Source organism: Uranotaenia lowii, chromosome 2, assembly GCF_029784155.1.
Source record: "Uranotaenia lowii strain MFRU-FL chromosome 2, ASM2978415v1, whole genome shotgun sequence".
NCBI lineage: Eukaryota > Metazoa > Arthropoda > Insecta > Diptera > Culicidae > Uranotaenia > Uranotaenia lowii.
The window spans coordinates 248,689,439-248,717,337 of NC_073692.1; the positions used below are offsets into that span (position 1 = coordinate 248,689,439).

The 27,899-nt window shown below is 35.5% G+C and overlaps 1 protein-coding gene across 11 annotated transcripts in view; it reads right to left on the minus strand.

The window, feature by feature from the left end:
- The window catches only part of LOC129746919 (probable 3',5'-cyclic phosphodiesterase pde-5), a 40,962-nt gene that overhangs the window by 5,199 nt on the left and 7,864 nt on the right, over positions 1 to 27,899 (minus strand). Inside the window, exons 1-5 of one of the 11 annotated variants that reach the window (XM_055740857.1) lie at positions 21,614 to 21,861; positions 16,875 to 17,096; positions 10,138 to 10,715; positions 9,108 to 9,807; positions 8,653 to 9,047 (exon numbers count right to left, since the gene is read on the minus strand). In XM_055740857.1, the coding sequence (XP_055596832.1) occupies positions 8,653 to 9,047; positions 9,108 to 9,807; positions 10,138 to 10,715; positions 16,875 to 16,932 (1,731 nt within the window). In that variant the 5' untranslated portion in view covers positions 16,933 to 17,096; positions 21,614 to 21,861. Of the gene's footprint in view, positions 1 to 8,652; positions 9,048 to 9,107; positions 9,808 to 10,137; positions 10,716 to 16,874; positions 17,149 to 21,287; positions 21,398 to 21,444; positions 21,862 to 27,899 lie in introns of those variants that run through there. The other 10 variants (XM_055740858.1, XM_055740856.1, XM_055740855.1 and 7 more) reach the window with 10 other exon arrangements.

A 27,899-nucleotide genomic window follows, 5' to 3' on the forward strand; every position in this document is an offset into this window, starting at 1 on the left:
CAGTACTGAATTCTTGTACAAATAGAGTACCGTAAACTGGGGGAACTTTGATCACCGGGGTAACTTTGATCAACATGAAATCTTTGCAGATAATCATCATTAATTTAGTCTGAAGTTAAAATATCTGAAAACTGTTTTCTACGTTTCAAAGCCTATAAATTGAGTTTCAAATAGGCTAAATTTGGTTTGTAGTTGGAGATTGTATTATTTTACTTAAAATGTAGTTTCAAAGTTTAAAAATATCTGTTTTCTCGAAGACTCACAAACAAACACTTCTCCTGATTAAATGATAGTATTTTGAAGCAAATGGGTTGTTCTATATGAAAGTTTAACTTTTTTCCTTTTTATAGGTATAGTTTTAAAGTTATTTTTATGGTCGTAATATGATAATTGTTGGATATTAAAAAACGGACATTTTTTATGAAAAAGCCTGTATAGAACAAATGGCAAAAAAACCCCATCAAAGGATTAAATTTCAATTAAAAAAAACATAGGAACAGTGTGAGGACCTAGGGAATTGCATAAAAATAAAATTTTGTTGTTTTTGAAGCCAAAAAAATATTGAGAAATGTTTATTATTTTTGCCCATAAATGTATGCAGCAACATTGTCCATCTTTTTAGTATATTTGTTTTTGAAAGAAAGCGTTAAAAAATTCAATTGAGTCCAAACGGCATTGGCATCAAAACAATAATTTTGAAGATGTTGAGATACGTTAAAACCATAGTGATCAAAGTTACCCCGAAACATGAAATCTGGTTTTGTAACAAACATTTAAATAGTTATAGCCACTTATGTATACTCCTTACATCAGTAAGTATTTTTAGAGTTACAAAAAAGCATGGAAGGGTTTGCTCGAAAATGAATTAAAAAGTGATCAATGTTCCCCCAGGTTACGGTACCTAATGATCGATACTCTATAGTCGATTAATATCAGTTTGATTTTTGCAAACGTCGGCACTGTGAAAACATAAATTAAAGTAAAAGAGTGTTTTTTTACTTTGGTTCAAGAACAATCAGTGTAAAACTCATAAATTCTTAAGCCTCATTGAGTGAACCCTAGAATTGGTCCAAAGAATGTTAGGCAATCGGCCCAAATTTTACCTGTGACGCTCTGGTGAGGATCAAGTTCAGCATGATGCGCGTTTGATTTTTGCTGATTGATCGTTATACTTGTGAACATTATCCTTGATTATATATTATTATTTGAGATTTGACAAAGCTAAATCTTTTTAAATAAAACAATGATTTTTATTTTGACGAAACCAGGCTGTATTGTAATTTAACTTTATGAATAGCCACGGTTGTACTTTCTAGCTACAGCATTATAAAGAGTTGAGAGGGAGATAACGATAATTAGTGAATTCTTCTTCTTTGCCAATACGAAACAAACCCACCAGTTGCTTTCAAGATTAGGTATGTTTTTTGCTTCTTTTAACTGACCAACTGGGCAAGTTCGAAGGCGCTTGGAAATTAATCAAAAAGTGAAACAGACATCAGTCGCTACGTGATGTGCATTTAAATTGGCTATTCTTGTGGCAGTTTATGGGTGTAAATCGATATCCGCTGAATATAGGACAGACAAAAGCAATATTGCTCAAGCAAATCTAACGTGAGTGACAATGACTTTATCGTCGAATCATGATTCTCCGATGTTGCATGGCATCATGGACATTAATGATATTTTGGCTATCAATTGTAGCTCACATTATTTGCATTCTTTTTTCTGTATACTTCACGAGTATAACAACCATAAAACAAACACGGAATCGTTCTTTGTCGTTCAAGAATGGATTAACTACTAATAGACATAAGGTACTTAGTAAGCTTATCATAAAAAGTTCAGTGTTTACACTAAGTTTAAGAATTGGCATGTTAAATAAATCACAAATTACGCCAAACAGCATGTGACTTATTTGAATGATAAAAATTCATCTAAAACTTGCTTTTCCACTAGGGTGGTCCATTTACTTTCCGTAAAGGTGGTCCTAAATAATTAAAAAAAAAATCCTAAAAAATAGGAAAACAAAATTAAATTTTAATTCAAGTTACACCAAGTTTGAACAAAAATGACAAAATACAAAAAAAAATGTTAACAAAAAGGCGAAAATGAAAAAAAAAAAATTAAATGGGAAAGATTACAAAAAATGATAAAAAGACCAAAATTAAAAAGATAGAAAATAAAACAAAAATAACAGCTTTAAAAAAAATTAAAAGCCAAAAATTTTTTTTTTAAAATACAATAAGGGGAAGTTGTCTACTACCGGACACTTAAGGTTTTTAAACAAAAACTTCAAAAATAGATTTTTGTAAATATTGGTTCCTCTACTGATTTGAAGAGTATTTATATTATGATCACTTAACTATATTTGAAAAAAAAAAAATTTACAACATATTCATGTGATAAGAGAAATCATTTCATGTTAGTTTTCACTCATTTCCAAAAGTGTTGTCTATGGCCGGACACTACGAATTACTTCACCAAAGTTGTCACCAATGGCACAAAAACGTAGCAAAATGACTGAAATCACTTGCACTGGTCTTGTGAATATGTGTTTTCCAATCCTGAACGTTCTATGAAGCCAGTCGTAAAAGTTTTTTTAACAAACCAGAATGAAACATTTGTTAAAAAAAAAACTAGAGAAAAATTGTCTATGATCGGACAGCAAAATTTAAAGTTTCTCAGAGGACCAAAATAGTTTCGTTATTGAATCCTTATCTTCTGCTAACCATTCAAGGGTGCTATAGAGATGAAAAAATTAAAGTTTCAAGTTGAAATCATCTATATTTTTCAATATTTTCTTGTCCGGTCATAGACAACAATTTGGTGTCCGGTCATAGACAAATCGCATTTTTTTTAAATTTTCCTAATATTTCGTTTGAACTTCCGTTTTGTTATCTTATATCTACTGCAGTCGAAAGATAACCAATCAACGATGTCGTTCACGTGCAGTTCAAATTTTACAAGCCGAAAAAACTGACCACAATACAAATGCAAAGTTTAGGCGATCCTCTCCGTACTACAAGGCAAAAGCTTTTGATGCCTATCATTGTTTTACCTTTTCAGATTGGAATACCATATTTCTAACACCAAATCAGGCTACTATTAACTTTTTTTTCATGGTGTTAGAACATTATTAGGATATTGTGTTTTCGAAAAATCTATGTTGTCCGGCCATAGGCAGGCTTCCGAAAAGTACAGCTTTGCTATGACAGCCTTTTCCTTGTCAAACAAACTGTCTCGGTTTTCATTACCACTCGGTTGCTGCTGTACCGTCGGTAACGAATCGAAATGCTTCGGCTACATCACACACGTGCGGGAACGCAGGCTGTATCTGAACAATCGGCTCAAAGCTTGCGCTGCCGAAAATGTTGTGCTTTAAGCTGTAGCGAACCCAACCGACAGTTCGGTTTTCATCCCTTCAGGCCTCCTGTTTCTAAAATAATTTCATCTAACTGTCGGCTGCAGCGCGTGACAGTTTTGAGCAGGACTGTCACGGTAGACTGTCGTGCCCATACCGTACCCATGCCCGATCGTATGCGCTGCTGCTGGGTTCGAATAGATCGAACGAGCCATATATTCACACCGAGCAGCAGCATACGACCGGACGTAACGCGATGTGTGGTGCCGGTGCAGGTTAGGTGAAAAGGGGTGGGGAGGGTGATTGGGGTGATCACCACCCGCAGTAACTTCAAGCAAAAGGAAAATACGTTCGTTCGAAATTAACTCGGCCCGAGCGAATCTCGGCTACAGTCGGACGGAGTAAGTAGTACTGTCATGCGAAATTCAACGCATTGAAAACTGTCACGAAGATTTTCCCGAAACTGTCATGGAGCTTAAAAAACTTTCATACCCACGAACAAACTCTCGCATGAGGTAAACAAGGCATCGCTGTACATCGCACGACCGCTCCCTTTAAAACTGTCGGGGAAGAAATATTCGGGAAGCTTTCATCGAGGTGCACGTGCGAGGTCGTTCGCCAGTACTTTTCGGAAGCCTGGCCATAGGCGATGTCCGGCCATAGACGACTTCCCCCTATAGATTAAAAAATTAAAATTTAGAATTACCAAACTTGACAAATAAATTTTAAGTAAAAATACAATTACATTTTATTTTTTTCATTTCTGTTGTTTTTGCCGTTTTTATAATTTTATTTTTTAAATTTTGGTTATTTTGTATTTGTAATTGTGAACTTTGATATGATTTTTGTCGTTTTCGTCATAATGTTTCCTTTTTTGGCATTCTTATTCCAGTTTGCTATCGAAATTTTGTTTCTTATTTTTTAGCGCAACCCTAGCGGAAAATAAATGGACTGCATAATAATTGTGCAAAATTAAGTTAAAGCACTGACCATACTGACTGGACACTCGATTTCGTTTTCTGGATAATTTTTCCAACAGTAAGCAATGTCGATTCCAGAGTGCGCATCGATCGATTTGAAGAAATGCTATCCCAGTTAGGAAATGTCACCCAACTTTAAAAATAAAACACGCAATTTCTGCGATAAAATCGGGCTAAATAGGACCATTTTTCCTACAGGACATTTTTTGTCAAATTTTTCAGGTTCGCCACCTATCGTCGGTATTGCGAACCTGCAAAATCTGACAACGAAAAATTAGACAGAAAATAGTTGAATTTTTGTTCTAAGTGTCATGTCAGTGTGGTCAGTGGTTAAAGATACCTTTGAAATATTCAAATTCTTGAACATTGTTATAATATTTTAATGGCATTTCGGCGAGATGAACTCTAGTAGAATGCCGAGCAAAGATTCAACCGATTAGTTTGAGCTTTCTCCCACATGCCCTAGACTTACAATTTCAAAAAAAAAAACCACCTTTCAATGTTTCTTCTCCAAAAGCGCCCTAGCTTTAACTATCCACCTATCATTTCCTATCTTTCAATTTCATTCTACTAGAGTTCATCTCGCCGAAATGCCATTAAAATATTATAACATAGTTATGACGGCGATAAAAATCTGAAAACATTCTTGAACATTCCATCGAATTCTAACGATTTTTTTTTTCAGAATAACAGCCAAGTCTCAAAAAGACAAATAACAAATGCAATAAAACAATAAAAACATTTAGTTACATGAAGAAACATCTCCAATATTTTATTCAAACATAATACGGTGAGCGAAACAAGAATAGTACCACTGCGTGTTTTGCTTATTAATATGTGAATGAATTAAATTTAAAAAAAATATTTTTTTTTCTAAATACATTACAAATTTGTTTTAAATTATTTGATGGATAAATCAAGTACAGGTTTAGGGTTTTTGTATGATGCAATTGGCGTTGAGGATCAAAATATGAAAAAAAATGCGAAATAAGAATAGTAGGGTAGAAGCAAATATATTAAAACAAATATACCTCACTGTCAGCCTTCTCCATACATCTCATCAAGGACACGCATGTCAGCACCACCTACTGACGAAAGTTCCTACTGAAGCCACTGATCGTACCGCCATCACCACCTCTAGCAGCAACAGCGCCACCTACAAGTCAAAAATCTGCCAGAAGTAGTTCAGATCGTCGATGTTTATGCATGGTAATTAGAACTTTCTCCATAGGATGGCGTGCTTGATGTGTCGCCTTGTTTTTTGAAGAGTGAGGTATATTGGATTTACTATATTTGGTAGAAGCACTGTTATTGAACAGGTACCAGATAGAGTACACAAGTAAAACATAAACCAATTAAAACAATAAAATACAATAGAAAAATTAAACAAAAATAGTTGTGCCGCTTCGGATTGTCAAAGCCACAATCTTCAAAACAAGAATATATGTTTGAATATTAGCTTGGTTTTTCGACTGGATGAAGAAAACAACCTTTTCTTGATTGGGAGGAAAATCGGATTAAAGGCAAATAAAATTATTTGTTAATGTTATGACTGTTTTCAAATATGTATGTTTAGATTATTTCTGGAAGAGGGGCAGCCTTCATTAACTGTACATTCTTAAAATTGTACAAATTAGAGTGTTCAATCATTGGATCACTGAAAACGCCAATGTTTTAATTATTGAACGTTCAATCTTGTAGTGCATGACCAATTATTGAACAAACATCGGTTGGTGCTTCGAAATATAAACAAACTGTTTCTTGGTTGCTAGCTTAGATCAAATTGACCCTGCAATGTATTCTATTATACGAAATGCACCTAAATATTTATTATGTTTTCCTATGTTTACATGTTCAATAATTAGATCACTGCCTGTTTAATATTAAAATCATGATGTTCAATAATTGTGGCCAAAACAAATTTGAGTAAAAAGACTGAAATGATGGTTTTAAAACGAATTTCCACGAAAAAAAAATCATATCGATTCGAAGCTGGGGATCAAGATTAAGCTCCACTATGGCGAATCAAAAATAACGAAAAAAACCTTTCGTTATTTTTGATTGGCCACAAGTTCGCTGAATCACAAAGATGATGTTCAATGTATAGGTAGTGTTTTTACCCTACCACTTATGTTTTTATACAAGCTTAACATACCTATAGGGGGACTATTATTCCCAAGTAACAATTTAGGTTTTCTATGGGACTCCATACCAACTATAAATTAAAGCTATAAAACCGCGTCCGGTTATGTAAGGATCAATAAAACTGCAATACAACGCTTAGCAGCACAAAAAGGCCCTTCTGCAGTAGGTTCTGTAGAGCAAATTATAAAACTTTGACATGCCAAATCAAATTTAAAATTCTTTATAAATTCCGCTTATAAAACCTATTAGTTATATTATTTTCATCTACAAATAATTTTGCTCCTTAATGAGGATCCTGGTGATCAATTTTAAAACAAATGAATCTCGTCCGAAACAAATATAAAAATAAAATGAAACACAACGCTTATCCTGCTTATCATTATTTCATTCAGTAAATCAACGTTATTTTTTCATCCTGAATTTCGTTGCCTGTTGTTGATTCACTTGCGCTTTCAAATTTACCGCAAATATGTATGAGAAAAGTTGAGAAAAATTAGGGGCCAGCTAAAATTCGTACTTTAAATGAATAATAATCCGATCAATAATATTAAAATAATATCGCTTCCAACTTTTGAATCTTTTATGCGGTTGGTAAACAATTTTTCTACATAATATCAGCCATAATGATGTAAAAATGTATTAAAAACATGCACAAGATAAAGTTTACTTTCTAAAATAGAAAGACATCGTTTATACATTCATTATTATTTGTCATAAAAATGGCGCTAATATATAAAATTTATAATAGTCTTTATTGAACACTTAAAAAACGATTTTGTTTTCGTAAAATAACTTATCGAACTAATACACTTTTACATAACTTTTATGTTTTAATAAAGTGTGTAAAATTCGAAAAATGGGCTTGGATGCCGATTCTATAAATCGGAAAAGTTATATAGCATTCTGTGAGGCTTCCCTACAAAACTGCTTTAGCCTTGATGCGTTTCTTTGAGGCATTTTGATAACTCTTATAAACACTAAAAGTGTCGAGGCCTTCTAGAAAAATTCTTAAAAGACCATTACATGTGCCTTATAAAACCTTTCCGATTTATATAATGTTGGCGGTAAAGGAATAGATAATCAAATAAAAAAAAATGTAGAGCATTTGTTTAAAACTTTTATTGAATAGAAAATTATTACATATCATTTTCCGGTTAATATCTTTAAAAAAATATAAATTTTTTGAGGCTCATAGCAAACAAAATAATTACACCTGAGATTCCATAACAACACTACGCTCTCTCAGCTGTAATCAGATATGCAGCATTGCAGCATGCCATAAAATTAATTGACACAACTTTCCAAATTATTCGAAGATAACTTCATTCACTTAGAAAAAAACAATGTTCTGATGCTCTTGAGAGACAACTTTGTTCATCGATTATTTTCACCAAAACTTCAATTATCGCGGAACAAGAACAATTCCGGTAAGCTGTACATTTCCAGTGGATAATTAATCCTGAGCAGCATTCCTATCCATTTTTCTGACGAGCGACGAGGTCAATTTCATCCGTTGTTGTTCCTGACAAACTCGAAAACAATTATTTCTCCTTTCGCTGTCGAAAAACATCTTATTGTTTACATTTTGATCAATAACTGCATAACTTTCTTTTATAAACCCTTTCTTTGGCGAAATACCCCTTATAAGCTTATTTTGGCCTATAGAGGGATTTGTTTCATATAAACGGTTTAAAGAGGCCACAATCAGTCATTAAGAAACATTTATAAAACCGAAGCTTCTCGTAAAAATCAGATAAGAACACAAGTGCTACAAAATAATTTAAAAAGGCTTTTATAGAACAAAACAGGTCTGTATGCAGGTGTTTCATGACTTTTTCAAATGGTTTATGTTTAAAGTTATAAAAATGTTTTATAGCTTCCACAAAGAGTCAAATAAAAAAAGCAATCAGATAAATTTATTGCTGTTTCACAGATTGACTTTATAAGACGCTTGAAGCTATCCTGGCGATATGTTGTGAATGGGTTTTCAATGAATACATTATAAAATAGTAAATAGTATAATATACCACTTATAAAACTCCTTGCAAAAATTATAAAACCTATTCTACTTTTGTGTGTTACTTGGGTTGTTTCGCTCACTGGAATTATGAGCTTACGCATAATACAGAGCAATACATACAAAACGATAAGAAGTAATTTGCTTACCTCATTGGGTCGAAAAACTGAGCTGCAGTTTTTTATAATACTATACATCGTGTTCGCAACTGAAAATCCATGGGTCCAATTATGATACGGTACACGTCTGTAGTTTTTCTTTACAGTCAGGGTAAATCGTATCAGACAATTTCTATCAAATCTTCCGTAGCCGAACAGATCTTTGAACATATAGACACTGTAGATGACCTTTTCGAAATCATCAATATTGAACGGGCTGAAGTCGTATTTGTCAATACCAGGAACATTTTGAGGTATTCCAACTGAAAGACATCGATCAACTTCCTGTTCAGTGCAGGTGTTGTGATAACTGAGCACTTCGAGGGCTACGCGATACTTCTGCTCCGAACGTCGAATTTTATCGTACAGCTTGGCGTGGTGTAAAGCTAATAACAAAATCATATCAATTGTTTAAAAATGTTTCACGACAATTCATTGCAACTCACCCAGTCCACAATATATAGCAAACATTTCGAAAGCTTCTTCGTCTTCCTTGTTGAAATATCCTGTTCGTTTGTTCACCATCTGTACAACTCCAATAACGTTACCCCTGATGAATATCGGCATGCATAGGATGGTTTCCGTTTTGTATCCGGTAAGCTGGTCTATCGACCGGTTGAATCGAGCATCCGCGTAAGCATCTACAATGTTCAGAACTTCTCCTGTCATTGCTACTTGGCCGGCAATACCTGTCCCCATAGGGAACCTTATTTCCTTGGGCGCTTTAAATTGTTCACTTTCATTATCACTTTTGTTTTCCTTATCGTCACAACCTACATCGAAAATTGTTGCGTATAGTTCTTTGCTTCTCGAATCTACAAGAAATAGCGATGCTCGATCTGCATCTACAAGTCGTTGTGCGAAATTCATAATCTTGGAGACCAACATGTCCATGCTAACCATATCTTGAAATATAGACTTCACGACCGCTAGTAAAAATTCATTCAATTTCCGTTGCTTCAGTCCGACCAAATTAAGGTGTGCGTAGTGAATAGCTATTCCACCCCAAACCAGGTAGCTGCAGCCAATTTCTTCATCCTCCTCGTAGAAGGGGGATCCGCAATCACGGCGCCAAAGCTCCAAAACTGCTACCAGGGATCCGTCCGGATAAACAATAGGTTGACACATCACATGGGCCATTTCACTCTGTAAATATACATATTTTAGGTCAAGATCGTTCCGGTGGGTGTTATTGTGTTTTAACAACACAAAAATGTGGGATATAATAGATACGTAAACTACAAGTAGTGGGAATAAATTCTGGGGCATCAATTATTGCTGTCTACTATAAAGGGCGCATCCCTCGGAAGCTTGGACAGCATTCAACATCGAAAATGGCAGGGTAATTTTTGAGGAAGCGCAACGCGAAACACATTTGACACCAACAAAGTTTTGTGTGAGCAAATCCACTTTCAACTCTGGTGCTAGAAACGTGACATCAATTTATTCCCGCTACTTATGAATCAGGCGACCTACCTTCTGAAGCACATTTTCCGGAAATCGCTGGTCGATGTCGCCTTTGGAGAATCGAATAGGCTCCCTGGACTTTGCAACATAGTTTGGTATTGCTGCGTCGGATTTAATTTTCAATGGTTTCGGATCGCCATTTTCATCAATGAAGCTGTTGCTCAGACACAGGTGTAGCGAATCTTTGTCCATTGTATCCGTGAGATACAACCTAAAACCGTCAGCGTTGACCGCTGAACAAATGCAGGATGCCAGTTCCCACAGAACGTGCATTTTCGTTGGTCGAAGCTGCAGCGAGTGGATGAGATCCTGCAGCATCTGCCGCTTGTCGGCGTGTACGCAAAACTTCCAGCGACTCAAGCTAGTTTTTCGACCATTCTTCCCGGTTGCCTGCGGTGCTTTACGCAACCGTTGAGTTTTTCTTATCATCCATCTCTCGAGTTGCTCCAACTGGATCTCATCCATGATGAATGTATCAAGGAAGTCCGCATTGTTCTTCAGATATTTGGAAACTTCGTGCGCGGTGAGATCCGATGGATTTGTGTTGTTCTGAGTGGTTTCTTCAAAGTGCTCATGGTGATGCGATCCTATTTAGGAGGATTTTGAATAAAAAAAAGGCTCGAATGAAGAAAAATTGATAACTCTAAGGGTTAAGAGTTTTGAATATTCTTCAGCCATTAACAGCTTAGAATCAATCACAAAACTCATTTTTTTCTTAACTAAAAGTAAAACCTTTCGGTAGTTGAATTTGTTTTTGGGAAAAATAACCAATTTGATGAATTACCAAATTATTGATGTTAATCTGTGTTTCGAATATTTGCTTATGTAACGCTTTTAAATCATGTTTTTGCGTAAAACCTGGCTCACTGGAATGTCCTTGTGTTGCTAGTTTTATACACCAAGGCTAAGGTGGTCCAATTATTTAATGTGTTTTGGAATCAAAACTGGAGGGGTAAAAATTATGTTTATTCTGTCAAAAAGTTTCATGTCAAATTTCAGCACATTTGATCAACTGTAGAAATTTCGAGCCGCTAAGATTAAACAATTATGGAAGGAATGAATTTTATAACCCATTTGACATCTCTTGTAGATTGTTCAACCAAGTGTATGTGTATTTTGATTTTAATATAAGTAAGGATAGTTTTAAGCGTAGTTTAAGTAACCAGTCTGTATGATATTGAGTTATCGAAGACCGTGAACAATAAATAAATAAATAAATTTCTCAACGAACGCTCAGTTGGCTGTTATTTTTATTCATTCAGGCGAAAAAGATCTCCATCTCCAGCTGAAGGGTTCATAGCAGAATGAGACCATCGATTTTGGATCCCGACTCTTCGAGTAGTTTATCAGTTGTCAAACCACCGCTCGCGCTCCACAGTGTTTTATCTGAATTTGGGTCTAAACCGGTCATTTAGACCAGGTCTACAGTTGCTCTGAAGCAGAAGTTTTCTCATCAACTGTTTCAAATCAGTTTCTTTTGCTTTTCACGATGGTTTTTTATATCATCAACACTTGCATTTGTGTCAAATTTAACATAGCTTGAGATTGCTATCAACTACGGTCCACTCCTGGCCAATGGCATAATGGTTGCACTCCGTGATTGGTTCAAGATAATCAACGTTGCACAATGAGCCCATTGAAAGATGGCTGAGAACAAGCAATATAATCTCACTGTACAATTTTAAGGGTCTCCTGCTTTCAAATGAACCAATGACGACGCCGGCCAAGTCCATGTAGTCGATAGAGGAAGGGAAGTACAGCACATGTGATGATTTGCTTTTCGGAGACCGGCGTACAGCCCTCCACAAATCTCACGTTGATTTTAGGGGATATAGCAAATGTGGGGTGGAGATCACCTGGGTAAGTGATGTGGCCAAAGATATATTAGGACGATATATTAGGACTCTATATATATTTACTTCTTAAAGGCCTTTCAACTGATTCACCTATTCCTAGCAACAAATTTATTTAAATTTTAAAAAAATCATTTTAAAATTTATAATATTTATTTCCTGCAAAGAAAAGCGAGAAAAAATTTTCGATTTAGAAGAATGATACAAATAACTTTTTTTTCAATTAAATTGCGTTATAATCCTTTAAATGATGCTTTGCAAAAATCTATTAGAAATTTTTTTTAAATTTTTGGAGATCTGCATCTTTAACCCTCATCCGCATTAGAGTGTCATTTTGACACTATTGCAAGTTTGAAGGCTTGTAACTTTTTTCAGAAGCTTCAAAAGACAAAAATTTCTTCGGGGACCCCAAATGATTTCAAAAGTTCTTGAATATTGTATATTTACTTTTTTTAATGGACAAACCCTTGAAGCCTGGACAAAAAAATCGTTTTTCCGACTCCCTTTTTTTCATTATTTCGTCTGTCGGCTTCGCTCTCTGCCCAAATCACCACCCACCGTACCTACTCGGAGAGCAAACAAACACGTTCTGCTGGACGCGCTGCTTGTGGTTCTAGAAATTCATGAATGATTTTACGTTTATAATTTTCATATTTTTGTGAAATCTCACATTGTTGCACCTCACTAGGATGAAGATTAAATTTGCTTTCCAATGAATACACTTTTTATTGGTCCAAACAAAGTAAAAGCACTGAAAATCCGGGTACAACCTGACGGTGGACCACAAACTATTACCATTTAGTGAGTGAAATCAAATCGTGCAGCACTAAGAACACAATTTGCTAAAAACCAACCATATAACCAAATCAAGAAATCGAGTATTGCCTGTACTGTCATTACCTAAACTACTTGAAGCAGCCCTGACACATCAAGAGACTTGTCAAATTTAGTAGCAGCATTTCCGCTCAATTTCACTTCTCGTGTTCCTGTTACTCGATCGACATCTCGTAGCTAGATCGTCGTAAAACAGATTAGATTATCCGATCCTCAGCTAACCTATTAGGTGAACATTATTCGGTTCCGCGCAAGCAGTGTGAATCAGGTTATGAAGGAAATTCTAACCCGTTGCGATTAAGGCATCATCACATTCGGAACCATTCGTAAGAACACTCGCAGGCGAGTGAAAGCATGAATTGGCTCTAGCTGATAGGACGGTAACCAAGATGTAAGGAAACGAGAAATGTAAATGCATGACCGATAACGAATCTACCATGATTCGAGATAAAAGATTGCTCAACTAATTAAGAAAGGCACACAATTCTCTGCAGAAATTCCAACTGGAATTGTGCATACGTACGTGGATACGATAGCAGAAAATCACTTTATGTATAAATACAGGCACGCAGAGTTGATGAAGTGAACAGGAACTTTACGTACTGCAAGTTGATGGTAAAATTAATATGACACGCTGCTACAGAAATTGAGAAAGGCATACGGATCGCGCTGAACATCTTCCAATTGGAAGTACGCTCACGACATCCAATAGGATTAACGAAGGAAGCATAAAACAGCCCTCACGAGAGGGCTTATGTATGGGTTCGAACGCAAAGCAGCAGCAGAGTGAATAATCACACCTAGTGTACTACACGGATGAAGTCTAATATATAGTGTGCGTGCATAATTGGAAGACGAGCGAAGCTCAGTTACACCGCGACTGCTGTTCCATTGTGAAAGAAACCAACACTGGTCTGTATTAAACGAAAGTTTACGCATCCGAAAGCCAGCTGGTGATGCGCGTGAGTGGATTATCGTGCGGAAGAAGTGTAATCGGTCGAACGTGTAAAACGTCCTGTGTTGAAAATAACGTGAATCGATAATCATCGCCATCCGTCGTGATCAGTGAGGGGAGAAAGCATCCAAACCAACACACCTTCACGGCATCGCCAACACATTTGGTCTTGGACGTCGTCAGGGTGCTAGTGAAGGGAGGAAACACCATCACACCTCCAAGAGGTCGTCATCGCAGTTTGTTCTGGTTCCCGTCAGCAGTGTTGAAGTGGAAAGGAGAAGATGTTACGAACACAGCCTTGCGTGCTCGTCCACGCTTTTTGTTTTGGTTCGTCCTTCTTCGCATGCTAAGGAAGACCGAGTCTGGAGCAACAACAGCTGATCGTTTTCGGTCTCAAGCGATGTACATACGTCGAGGCAGAGGCGGCCGCAGGCAATGATAGGCTAAGGTAACAATAAGTTAAGGCTAAATTATCTATTAACGGAAGGAATTACTTCGATTATGAGTTTCCTTTCTTGTGTCGAAACAAATTGTATGTTATGATCGTATAAAAGTATTTTTGTGGCATAATGCTATTCAAAATTTATTCATGCTTTTTTGATTGTTCTGTTAAATAATATACTGAACCGTCAACACCATTTAACGGTAAACGTTTTAAAGAGAGTCGGATTTATTATGATAAATATTATGATGCTTAAACCATGAGATTATAATTTGGAGGAGTATGAGAGTAATTGGAATGAAGTAGTAAATAAGGAGTCTGTAACAAAACACAGATGAAATTTCAATTTGTAAAAAAATCGCGCAAAGTAGTCAATTTTGAAAAATTCCAGTAAATTCAATTTTTGTTGCATCAAAAATCTATACACAACAAAATGTTAGAATTAAAATAAATTTTGTAGTCATATATTTTCAAAAACTTTACTACCTTTCAAACAGTTTTTACTAGCAATCGAATTAAAAGTAGGTTTTTCAGACCACTTTTTTGAACTTTTTGCGACCCTTTCATTAAAAAAAAATTTTAAAAATATTTCTTGGCTTCATGATATAGACATTAACTTCAGCTTTCATATGCATAAGGCAAATATTTTTTGGACGTACCAGTTTTCCTGAGGCATGTTTTTCTGGATTTTTTTTTCATGCTGAATAATGAGAAAACTAGTAGCTATAATGTTCTAAACATATTTTACTGACATGACAAGGTTTCTATTGATATAAGTTTTGTTTATATCGGTTGAACATGTCAAAAGTTATAACGATTTGAGCTTGTAGTGTCAAATTGACACTCCTAGTGCTGATTAGGGTAACGACATCTATTGCAGATGAGGGTTAACTTTTCTCATTGCATAATTCTCTTTATCATAACATTGTTTAGCATGTAGGTACTTATTCGAAATTCGGAAACAATTTCGTTGATAAACTGAAATTGATCGAAAAATATTTTCTTTCAAGAAATACTTTGATGGAAATTCTAATATATAATCGTAAAAACAAAAGTGTGTTCTCACATTTCCAATGGTAAGATTCTAGCGCGAATTATAGTTATAGTTTTCTTTTTAAAATATTTTCATTCCTGAATGATATATTTGAATTCAATAACACTTGTTTGCAATTAAATAAATAAAAAGTCTTACAAGTTTTAAATTGAACCACTTGCCATAGGAAACAGCACTTCAAGATACTTTCACAATGTTTGAAATTATCAATTCACAAAAGTTTTAAATATAACGTTGAAATGATTAAGTTCCTGTGAACAAAATTCACAAACCCCGTAGAGTTCGTGATGCTTAGTCAACACTTTAAGGAGGAAAAGTGATTGAAGAATATAATATCAAGAAATAAATGAGCTATCTTAAGATATAAGATCATTCTTATAAAAATATTATTAAAAAGATCAGAACGGAATCACCAAGGCAGGATAACGGGATTCATTTCAAGCAAAAATTCAAGGAGTCTAGTCCCATCCAATTCTTGAGGCTCTTTTGTTGGCCGATTTGGTGGCCCTGCGTTTGCCGGAAGCGAATATAACCTTCTTGAACACTTGTTTTGAAATCTTTCTGCCCTCGTTCACATGGTTCGATTTTACGTTTTTTAATTTGAAAATTACACTTCCAACCTTAGAAAAAAAAAAAACTAACACGACAATTTTCGCGGAGCTGTCATAAACAAGACCAATCACTATTTTTATTCATGGCCAACTCCTAAATTTGACGTGGGACCTTATAAAAGACTAACAGATAATTTTAGCACCCAAGGGTGATATTTCGGGCCACTCTAACCTAGGCGTTATAAATTTTTCAGCTGACTTTTCTCCTGAAACCTGTTTTTTTAATAACCTTTATAGTTCAGAACACAGATTCATCCAAAATCGTAAAGGAAGTTTTAAACAACCATATTTTCGTACGTTTTGGTTTTAATCGGAATATGCATGCAGAAAAATTCAAAATATAAGCGCTAATAATCATAGCAGCTTTGCCTACTAGCAACACGTCGCATACGTCGCGACGTTGAAAATAATAACGACGCAGCGTGGGTATCCTTGGAGACTTGAAGCATGCGATTGATGGCCTAAGGAAAATGTGTAGTAAATAACATAAACAATGTTCGAGTACTACATCGAAATCGCCTACTGGACTAAAAAAGGAAAAACAAACCTACGAATGACAGGAATCCCGCTAGTAAAAAAGCGTCGCTAGTCCTACTGTCGCTATTCGGTTTGGTGCTATACACATTATACAAACTTACACAAGTGATGTAAGTTTTCATTAAATATTAGAGTTAGTAGATATAAGTTTCGGATCAAACTTTATAACTAGAACCTAATATTAGACTTCGCAGTCAGACTCAGATTCGTATTTGCAAATAAAAATTCAGTGCTCAGATTTCAGTATCTGAATCCACAAAAAACTGATATCAATTGATACAGATTTGGTTCATGTTTCATAGTTTTGTTCGGGCCGAAACACAGATTGTGTTAGAATATTTTTTTATTGTTTGTTTAAATTAAGTTATGTACCGGTTCAATCGATATTCGAATCATAAAAACTCCACCTTGTGACTCGAATATTACCCAGTTCCAAGCGTTGAATATGTACGATACTCACGTCTACGGCTTCTCCACAGGCCAGCAAACCCACCGGCGATCCGAGTCAAAATTTCCATTAAAGATGAGCTTTACACTTGTAGTGTTTGAATTTTCTTCTCTTCACTTCCAGTCCTAGAGCATAGTCTGTTACAACAACCGTGGTAAATTTTCTTTCATCACATCAGTCTTCACGTCCGTACAGATTGGAACTCGGGAAAAATATGTCTACAGTCTTCTGTAACTAATTTTAGAATCATCGGTAGGAAAAAAATCCCTCAGTTTTCAGTGAATACCTGAGAAATTCAAGTTATACATATTTTTTTACGGTTTTAGAAATTACACAAAAGGTTTTTTTGTTAGGGATTTAAAAAGATAGATATGAAACAGAATCAACCAAATATCCATACAAAATGTAAATGTCTTTGAACTTTTTTTAAATTTAATTTATTTTTTAATATTGGCAAATTGAATTCCTTGCTAAGGTGGTCAATATTGCATCTAGGCATTTTGGGGGTAGACTTTCTAAATGGTAGCTCAGGGTGTTGAACATCATAGTACATAGAAAATAACAGGTAGAAGGCTCCGTGTATGTATACAGCATGCTTGCATACCAATACAAATAGTTATGAAAATTTAGCAGTTTTATATAGAATGGCAATCAAAATTATTAAAAGTGTTTTAGATTAAAGATTGATTCTTCGGGCTCATCGGAAACTATTTTTGGATCTGGACCATTATTTAGTAGTAATGTAAGCATTCTAAAGAAATGTTCATCGTCTTCCCTCTTAGTTGAAAGCAAGCAATGTTATATTTTCTTCTGCCTTTATTAAAAATTTGGTGAATGATCAAATATAATTCATATTTCTATGATGACAAGTCAATTTGTTTGAATTTTTATTCAAATCGCACAAAAAAAGGTCACACAAGCCAAAAATATCACCAAATTTTGATTTCACATCGTCAAAAAGTCCATTGCATATTCTTTTTAGCTTTGACCAAAAGCCAAATATCACGATAATTTCAAATCAACTAGAGTCATAATAAAAACTTCATTATTCGAATGGAAAGGCAATTTATAAAAAATGATCAATCATCAGGCCATTTGTTTAGGAATATTTTTACCTTAACCCATTATAACGAGTTTGTTTGTAGAGGATCATTACGCTAGTTTCCCAATTATAAAAAAATTGCAAATTTTTTGGCTGCCCTATGTTTATAATTTAAAATCGAACGCTGAATTCAAAAATATTATTTAAAAAATCTAAGAAGAACAGGGTTTGGGTTATGCTCAAAACATTATCAATAAAGTTGAAATTCGGAGGTATATTTTGAAACATAAAGAGTTGAAGTATGTTCGAGCTTCAACCAATTGAGCTGAAACTTTCAGAAAGTAATTTTTTCATCTAATGGCACCAATCTGGAGGGTGTCGTGTCAAAACTATAAAAGTTTATTTATGTGGAACAGCCTAATACATACATTTACTATTTTTCAGCAACATTGTTTCTCGTGTTACAGCTTGGTATTACGAAAAGGGGATTTTTAAAGTTTGCTTCCTACCATGTAAGGTTTCTAGCATAAAGGCACATTAATTTTTCAGACAAAATCAATCTTTAAGGACTTTTCTAACGATTCAAATGCACGATATCGTATAAATATTAGTAATATTATGCTCAGCATTGATCACAAGCCGATTAGAATAAAAATATGGCTAGGTCACTTTTTGGGATCGATTGAACCTATAGTATAAGCACTGATCCATACTGACAGGACAACAAATATTCGATCATTTTCTGGCTATTTTTTTTCGTCAAATCTAACAGGTTCGCAATACCGACGGTAGGTGGCAAATCAACCATTTTTCCGATACAAATGCGCTGTAGGAAAAATGTACCTGTTTAGCCCGATTTTATCGTCTGAATTGCCTTTTTTTCGAAAGTTGGGTGGCACTTTCTAACTGTTATAGCATTTTTTCAAATCGATTGATGCGCACTCTGAAATTGATATTGCGTACTGTTAGAAAAATTATCCAACAATCGAAATCGAGTGTCCAGTCAGTATGGTCAGTGGTATTAGTCTGTGCCTATAGGTTACATTTTTTATAATTTATTCCTAAAAAAGTTGAGAGTTAATCATTGCTCTGAAAATATGGTGATATAAATATGTTATATCATTCTCCGACAATTGAAATGTTGAAATGGAAGTTTTTAATATAATTTTTTCATGTTGAGAACATTGAAAAGATTTTTAATGTTCACATAATGTTAAATTTCTCAACAAAAGTTAACATTTTGATCCATACTATATACTAAACACAAGCCCGGATATTTCTAAGAAAATCTGGAATAAGCGATAATCAAAATATAAAGCGATACTCGCCAGTTTCTCCAGCACGCTCTACAGAGGAAAATATAAGGTTACAGGATACGATACACCTGAAATATTTTACATAAACCGTAAGTTATTGGTGATAGTGTAGATTTGCCAACATCACTTTTGGATATTATATAAATTATTCAACATCACTTGAAAAATTTGACAAGTCTGTTAAATTGTATACATTTAAAAAAATAAATATTCGGCCTATTTGGCAACTTGCCGTCTTTTGCATTTTCTGACAGCGTGTAATTTCAAGTTAACTCTAGTCAAAAATCTGATAAAATCCGAAGATAAAGGTTCGTTGACTATTTTTGCCTCATTAGTTCTTTTTTCACAGTTTGTAAGTATCAGACAAACAGAATTCTAAAAGTTTGTCTACTACCCTATAGTCATTGCATACTTAAAGGCGCATTTTTCTAGTTTATAAATAAAAACAGTATGTTTAGTCCTTTTTTACAGATAATTAGACCGGAACAAATTTCAAATCCTTCTTTTGTCACTCGGAGTTGGATCAACGCAAGGGGGTGGGGGGAATAAAAAATAATGCAAAAAACTAATAAATTGGTATAAATTGCATGGAAACTTGTATGCAACCAAATTGCATACTATATCATTGCAAAACCCATAAGTCAAAAAAATTTTTATCGAAAAGTTCAATAAAATGAAGCATATAAAAGTTTTTTAGACTCCCATCTTCAACAATTTGTTTTGTGCTCTTGCAATCTTTCGGATATTAGATAAATTTTCTAAAATTTCCATAAAAAAACTTCAAACTTTATGTATTTCCCCCTTCAGGTTTTTTGGAAATTTTGAAGGGGGGGGGGGGACTCTAGGGATCAATTATACCCAAAACATATTATACATACCTTTCTTCTTAAAAAAATGAGGGTTTACTATTGCTTTGAAAATATGGCATTATGAAGTTCATATACTCTAACGATTGACATATTGGAATAAATATTTTTATTTTAATTTTTTCATGTGAGAAGTATTTTAAAGTGATAGAAAAATATTTTGATAGATTTTTCAAACAAAGTTCAATAATTCGAAAAAGAGATTTTTACAATTTGTTGAGATAATAGCATTGTTGTTTTGTTCTATTTAGCACATTTTTCTAGAACATTTCATATTTGTAAGACATTCCTGTTTCGAGATATAGCGAAGGAATCAAGTATACTCAGGGATCAAGTATCCTCATTCTCCCCTATATGAAATATTAATGTTCCATTTTTTAGTTGGTCTCATACAGAATTTTATTCTCCACACTCCACACCCTAATCTATCATTTGAAGGACGAGCTCCCAAATTTACAAATATTATGCAATTTTGGGACACCCTACTGCTTATGTGTTTATAGCTTTCATCCACATATTTATTGGAATATTAGTGAAAATCAGCTTTTTTAATATGTGCATGTAGCCCGCCTTTCCCATGTACTTTCTTGAGTCAAGATGCACCTAAAAAACTAGCACATGTTTTTATGACTGTTTCTAAAAAGTATCAAACCAGGGATTTTGATGATTTTTCTGTAATGTAACTATTGAAAACAATTTTTCAAATTTAAAGAAATTATTTAACAAGGTCTAGTTTTACGGGGTTTATTTTTTGCAAACCCTTCAAAGAAAACCCCTCTTAACATCATTTTCCAGAGTCAGAGTCATAAACAATTTTCGTTTCCAACATCCCGAGCTATCATTTTGAGAAGAGTCTTTAGAATTCACGGTTATAAGCTTGTAGTCTTCAAGATAGATAGTGATAATTTCTTAGGAGCTTCGACGGAGTTCCTTTTAGCTTTGCAGACATCACACGGTTTTTTATTATTGAATTGTATTGATGCTTATGCGATGTTGATACTCAACAAGTGATTGCATGTAATAGCATCAGCTGGTTCAAAACGGTTGAGCTGTGAGAAAGATGTCATATCGATATCACATGTAGGTAGGAGTGTAAAGTTTCAGGTTTGATAAATTAAACAGGCTATTATCAGTCACTGATTTTTCTTCTTCTTCAGCACAAGCAGTACTTCGTTGGTTTTCTTAAGTTTGCGACATTTACTATTATCTCTCTGTTAGGACCGATGATATTGAATGAAATAGCACCGTGTTTCTTTCTCACTGACCACGTATGTAGGTGCTCGTCTTTTGGATAGAAAATAACTTCCTCGATACACATAATAAAATTAGATAATGGAGGGTAAACACATAAAACCGACCATAAAGTTGTGATTTGAAAACGTCACATCCTGCACTTTTGTCTCCAATATCCGACGTACATACGTATGTATTCACAGCATCAGTATCCTGTTTGGGAAAACTAGACGTGTGGATGTCAAGAAATTCACACAAGTCGTTCACATTCACGGGATTTCTTCTGCAATGTACCTGTTTATTTGATTTTTATTACTGGAAACGACCGTGCCGTGATATCGAAATAGTTTTCCTTTTATTTGCACACACTTGACCCTTTTCAGAGAATCATCTAGGTATCTATCCTTCCAGAGTCACAATTTGGCTCCCCATCGCTTTGAAAGAGGAAGATACATACAACTCGATTCGTGTCACGAGCAAACGCTCTCTGCAAATCGCTCACGACGATGCAGAAGGTTCCGAGCTAAACGTACAACTGAATCGAAGATTGTATGTTTTGATCGGGGGTGGATGGATACTATGCCGCGAATTTCCTCTGCCGCGTGCCGCTCCGTGAATCTTCGTCACTTTTGCCATCCGAAATTAAGTGTGCGTTCGGTCGGTTGGGACTTGGGAGAGCACCTATAGCCGACTGTTTAATTCTGGGGTATTTTTACACTCGACAAATTATCAAGTTGATTTTCAATGAAATTCATCTAGGACACATTTTTCCTCAAATTCATTAAATTTTTTTCAAACATGACAATAATACTAAAGACATTTTTGGTGAAATGCTGATAAATTTCCAAATTTTGTATTATTTTATCTGGCCGGTGCACGCAATTTTTTTTTCATTGATAGGATTGGATTTCAAAATACACAAGTTGAAATCTCCAAGCATGATTTCATTTTGAATTTTGTAAAAATCGTGAAAGTATTTAGACAAGATTTTTTAATTCGTTTTTTTGAAATGGCTTTGGTTGTAGGCGGAGGTTGATAGCTTTCAAGAATAGGTCGATTTCGAACATTTAATCAAGGTCTATCGCAGCTAATAATCATAGGGGGGTTTCCCTGGTGCCCGGAGGAAGCTCAATATATCCGCTCTGGCGGCTAGGTGAACCAAAAATGACCCAACAAAATGTTCAATGTCGTGGCCACAGCCACACAAATTGCTGCCAGCGATATTTAAACGATAAAGTACAGCATCCGAGGAATAATGAGTGGACATGAGACGGAAGAATATACGAATAAAATCCCGACTCAGGTTCAGCCTATTAAACCAGGGTTTGAGGCTTACCTTTGGAATCATCGAGTGGAGCCACCGGCCCAACTCATCTCGGTTCCATTTGCGCTGCCAGTTGACGAGAGCGTTTCGACTTATCAAAAAGTAGAATTCGTCGATGGCAATTTGATTTTGATTTTGAAATTCGTTTATTTGAAAGGGTGCCGTGCGCTATACTGATTAAGCACCCTTTTATCGATAGTAATATGTTACAGATTATATACAGGGTTTTTTTTTAACATCAAATATCCTTTAAAAGGCCTGTCAGCGTTAAAAATTTCATCACTTTGTCCTCCCTGATAGCATCATAAGTAAGTATAGAACCAATATCCCCAAGTAACCATAAGCATTAAGCCAAAACCCTGTATCAGCATTAAATCAACATTTCTAATGCAAGTTAGCATGAAATCACCATTTCTAATGCAAGTTGGCATTAAATCAACATTCATAATGCTTTTTTGTTTGATATAAGCATTATTAATGCATAGAAGCAATAAAGAAAATTAGCACTAATGATAGCACTATATGCACATATAGAGTAGCTCTAAAGTTAATAAGCATTAGGAGTGGTGTGACCCGAACAGTACTTGAAGTACACCTTATCAGCATCAAGAGTGGTCGAAATGGTAAAGGCGCAAGGAGAGATAAAGGCTCCTGCAGGATCCTCGGTTCGAGACTCAGAAGAATTCATTAAGCAGGCATAATCCTCCTTCATTCAGCAGGTTGATTGATGTTGCAGATAATAATTATTTATTTAATTTTTGTTCATTTTAATTATTCAAAAAATAATAATTAAATAAACAAAAGGTGTTCTAAGTATGCATTGTTAATGCTTTTATACGGCTTGCGAAAAATGACGTTTTGATGGTGCTCTAATTCAGCATTTGTAATGCTTATTAAAGGCTATGTTGTGATAGCATTTAATCAGCCCGCTTTTTCGCCTTTTTAGCATTAAATCTGCATTATATACGCATATAGTGCAAAACGAGCATTAATACAGAGTTATATATGGGAATATAAAAAAGACATACACCGTCTTAGCCGATTTAGGCTTTACAGACTGAATAAATGACGTGGACAACTTAAGATTAACATTTAACACCCAGTACCGAGATGGGAATCGAACCCATGCCATCAGTGGATCCAGCGATTACCGTCTTACCACGCTAACCACTCGACCACCGAGACGTACAATATAGTGTTGATTAAGGGCTATGTTTTAGTGCTTATGGTTACTTGGGTCGTCTTCTAGCTCTACCTCGTCGCGTTCAGCTTGATGTAACCGGCATTCAACCAAAATATGTTCGACCGTCATTCTTTCTCCACAGGACTCGCAGGTACCACTGGTCCGTTCTATGTAGCAGGAGTGTGTTAGTCGAGTATGACCAATTCGGAGTCTCATCAAGGTGCGTTGCTCGTGTCTGTTATCGCGATCTTTCCACGCACAAGGAGTTGGTTTCGATTTCAAAATAAACAGGTCTCTCTCGGATAAGAAGTCTGCGTTCCATTTAGCCCAAATTTTTTCGTTGAACCAACGGACAGCGTCCGGTGCTGGGATTTCTTCGGTTAACAACTCTCCACTGCGTCCGGCATTCGCCAGGATATCTGCCTTCTCGTTGTCGGAAATACCGCAATGGCCTGGTACCCAGCATAGTCTAGTTTGCGTGTGTTTTAGTGCTGATCTTGCTTTCAGTATCCAGGGGTGTGAGGATCTTTCGGAACAGATAGCATCAATGCAGCTTGCAGAGTCGGAAAAGATGATTTTCGACTTATTAGAGGGGAGCTCGATAGCCGTTAATAAGGCGAAGGCTTCTGCCGAAAATACGGAGCATTGCTCAGGTAGACGTCCTTGGATTTGAATTTCTTCGCTGTAGCAGCCAACACCAACAGTACCGTCCTGAGCGGCAGAACCATCGGTGTAAATTTCAAGCAGTGATCGGGTAAGATTTCGACAATTAGCTAGTACCACGAAACCATCGCTCGGGTGAACCACATCAACGATCTGGGCGTTATCCTAGACCATCGGCTGGAGTTTAAGACTCATACTTAATTTTTCATTCAATGTTTGAAATTCTTCAATTTCACGTCTCAATTTTTTTTTGTGAAATTTGAAAACCTGAATTCAATATTTAGAACTTATGAAGCTTCCTGAACTATTAATTTGATTCTTAATGTAGGATCTGAAATCTGAGATCAGAACCTCAAATCTGAATCTGATAATAGTTATTTATTTTTTTATTTTATTTACATAGTACAGTGAGCGAAATAAGAATAGCACCACTATGTTTTTTGCTTGTAAAAATATGAATGATTGAAAATTACGAAAATTCTCTTCCACAGTTTGTTCTGAATTACCTAATGGATGAATCAAGCATAAGTTTACTTTTTCTGGACGTAGCAATTGGCGTTGAGGACCAAAAATGTGAAAAAAGGGTGCGAAATAAGAATAGCACCACTTGAGTTTTTCAACAAAAACCAGATTATTTTTAAAAATTTACTGAGTAAAAGTGAATAATAATGCTTCTACGAATTATTTGAATAGATAACTGCATTTTAAGGAGTTTTTCAGAATTCCAAAGGTTTTCAAAGGTATTAAAAGGGGGTTTTGAGATCATCAACCCAATCCTTGCTGCTTCGCGTTTCAGTTTGCGGTAGATCTCCTCCACCGCCACAGATGATCTGCCGACTATATCAATGTCATCGGCAAAGCAGATAAGTTGACTGGATCTGTTGAAAATCGTGCCCCGCATTTCGCCCACCGCTCGTCGAATAACACCTTCTAGCGCCACGTTAAACATCATGCAGGATAGACCATCACCTTGTCGAAGCCCCCTGCGCGATTCGAATGAACTCGACAATTCACCCGAAATCCGCACACAGCACTGCGTTCCATCCATCGTCGCCTTGATCAATCTGATCAGCTTCCCGAAAAAGCCGTTCTCGTTCATGATTTTCCATAGCTCGTTACGGTCGATCGTGTCGTATGCGGCTTTAAAGTCGATGAATAGATGGTGCGTAGGGACTTGGTGTTCCCGGCATTTTTGGAGGATTTGCCGTAATGTGAATATCTGGTCCGTCGTTGACCGTCCCTCCATGAAGCCGGCCTGATGACTTCCCACAAATCTGTTTGCTTGTGGCGTTAGGCGGCGGAGTAGGATTCGGAATCTGATAATAGGTGAATCTAAAATCTGAGTCTGAAATTTGTATCGAAACTTTAAATGTGAATCTCGAATCTGAATTCGAATTTCTTTAATGTATTGTATGCAATCGAATAACTGGATTCAACTTGTTTTTGCGATTTACATTTTTGATAAATGTTGAGATGTATATTTTTTTTGTGTTTATACTTTTACAAATGTTTGTCAATTTTCAGAATTCAATTTTTGTCCATTTTAGAATTTTTATATAAGTTTTTATTGCATAGCCAAATGACAAACAAACAAATTTTACACATGAACTTTTTATTGCAAAGTTCTTAGAAAAAAAAAACATTCTGTACATCTTATTATTTTATAAAGATTAATTTATTGAAATTTTGATCCCTTTTTTCAATACTTAAATGTCGTATTTCAAGTGTATTTATCTTCTATCGTTTTAAAAATGTTTTTAAAAATGTCGTGAGCATACTACGTTGAAATTGTAAAAAGATTTATTTTTAAAATTAATTCATCGTTATAATATCGTCACTTATTCAAATGATGTCTAGTTTCCTTTTTGTTCATCATTATCATTAAGACAACAATATACATTCTACTTCAAACTATCAGCAAGAGCTAACGGTTTAGTTAGAAGCAGATCCTTTTCTTGGATACTTCATTTGGCGACGAGGAGAAAAAATCATTTGGTGAGTAATCTAAACAGAAAATGTATACTGAAATCTTTCACATTTGAAGAAAAGAGAAAAAAGGAATAGAAACGAATCAGTCGCTTAAATGCGAACTTGTATGTCTGGTTGCGTTCTGCTCAAATGCAGGAAAAGTGGAAATGGATCAGGTGCTTAATAAATGCGCAGTTGAAGTCTGAACGCCGCAGCCCGTGGTGTAGAGGATAGCCTACAAGTCTGTAAGCCAACGGGCATGAGATCGAATCCCGGTCATGGCATACATAGTACACTTTCTGTGGGTTGGTGGTTTTAGCATTCATATCCTCGAAAGTTGTACGCCTAGAGTAAAGTGAAAAAGGAATCTCTTCGAGGAAACATCAAGTTTCATTGAGACCCTGTATGTGTTTGTGTTCGTTTTTTAAAAAAAAGTCTGATTCCATTTTGCTAAAGCGCAGGTTGAAATGAACCAGTCGCTTAAATGCGGAGATTGAAGTCTGGTTTCATTCTGCGGAAGAGCAGAAAATAGTAGCAAGGATTAGTAGCTTAAATGCTGTTTTATGAATGTCTGATTCCATTTTAGTGCTCATGCACTCATGTATTGAGTTGCTTAAATGAAGAGTCTATAGATGGGAAATGGAGTCCCCAGGAGGAAAATGATGAAAAGTTGGTACAGGCTTTGTTTCGTTGAAGTTTTGTTTTTCACTTTATTTTGCATTAAATCCAGTTTTTACCTAAGTTTATTGACTAAATTGAATACCAATACCAAGCATTCGTAACATAAAGTGAGTGAAAGCGATTTGGGAAGTACAGTATCCAAAGAATTGAAGTGGGGTAATATGCATATTTAACATGTGAAAGAATCTGATACAAGCGATACATGTTCGCAGGAAGGAAAAGAAAAATGTTGTAGTGAACAAAACGACGAAAAGGCTTGGATAGTTTTAAAAATTAATGTATATATTCGTCTCCTTAAAACTAGGACAACGAACAACATGATATGCTTGCAATGCATCATTTATTTGGAAAACAAATCTGACAATGTGAAAAAGGTGATACTTTGGTGATAATGAAATAATGGAAAAATCGAAGGATAACTTGAGAAGAAGAAAGGTGTTTGAGATATGTAATGCTGACAGTGATCTTAAGATGAAAAACTGTTACAATACAGCGCAGCTTGGATCTGAATCCCATCCCATGTATGCTCACACACTTCGGGCATCGTGCTCTGGTACGATGTCCTAAGGAACGTTTCTTCCACTTTCGGAGCTTTCGGATGAATCACAAGGCACTCACTCGAGGGTGGGTAGCGCTCATTTCGGGCTACAACTTAGTCCTCAATCCGGTTTTGCAATTGCACCTCGGATTTATTCCGCAGCGAAGCGGAAAATCAATTTAAAAAATCACTGGGCCGTTACAATCAAGTAGTGTTCAACGGT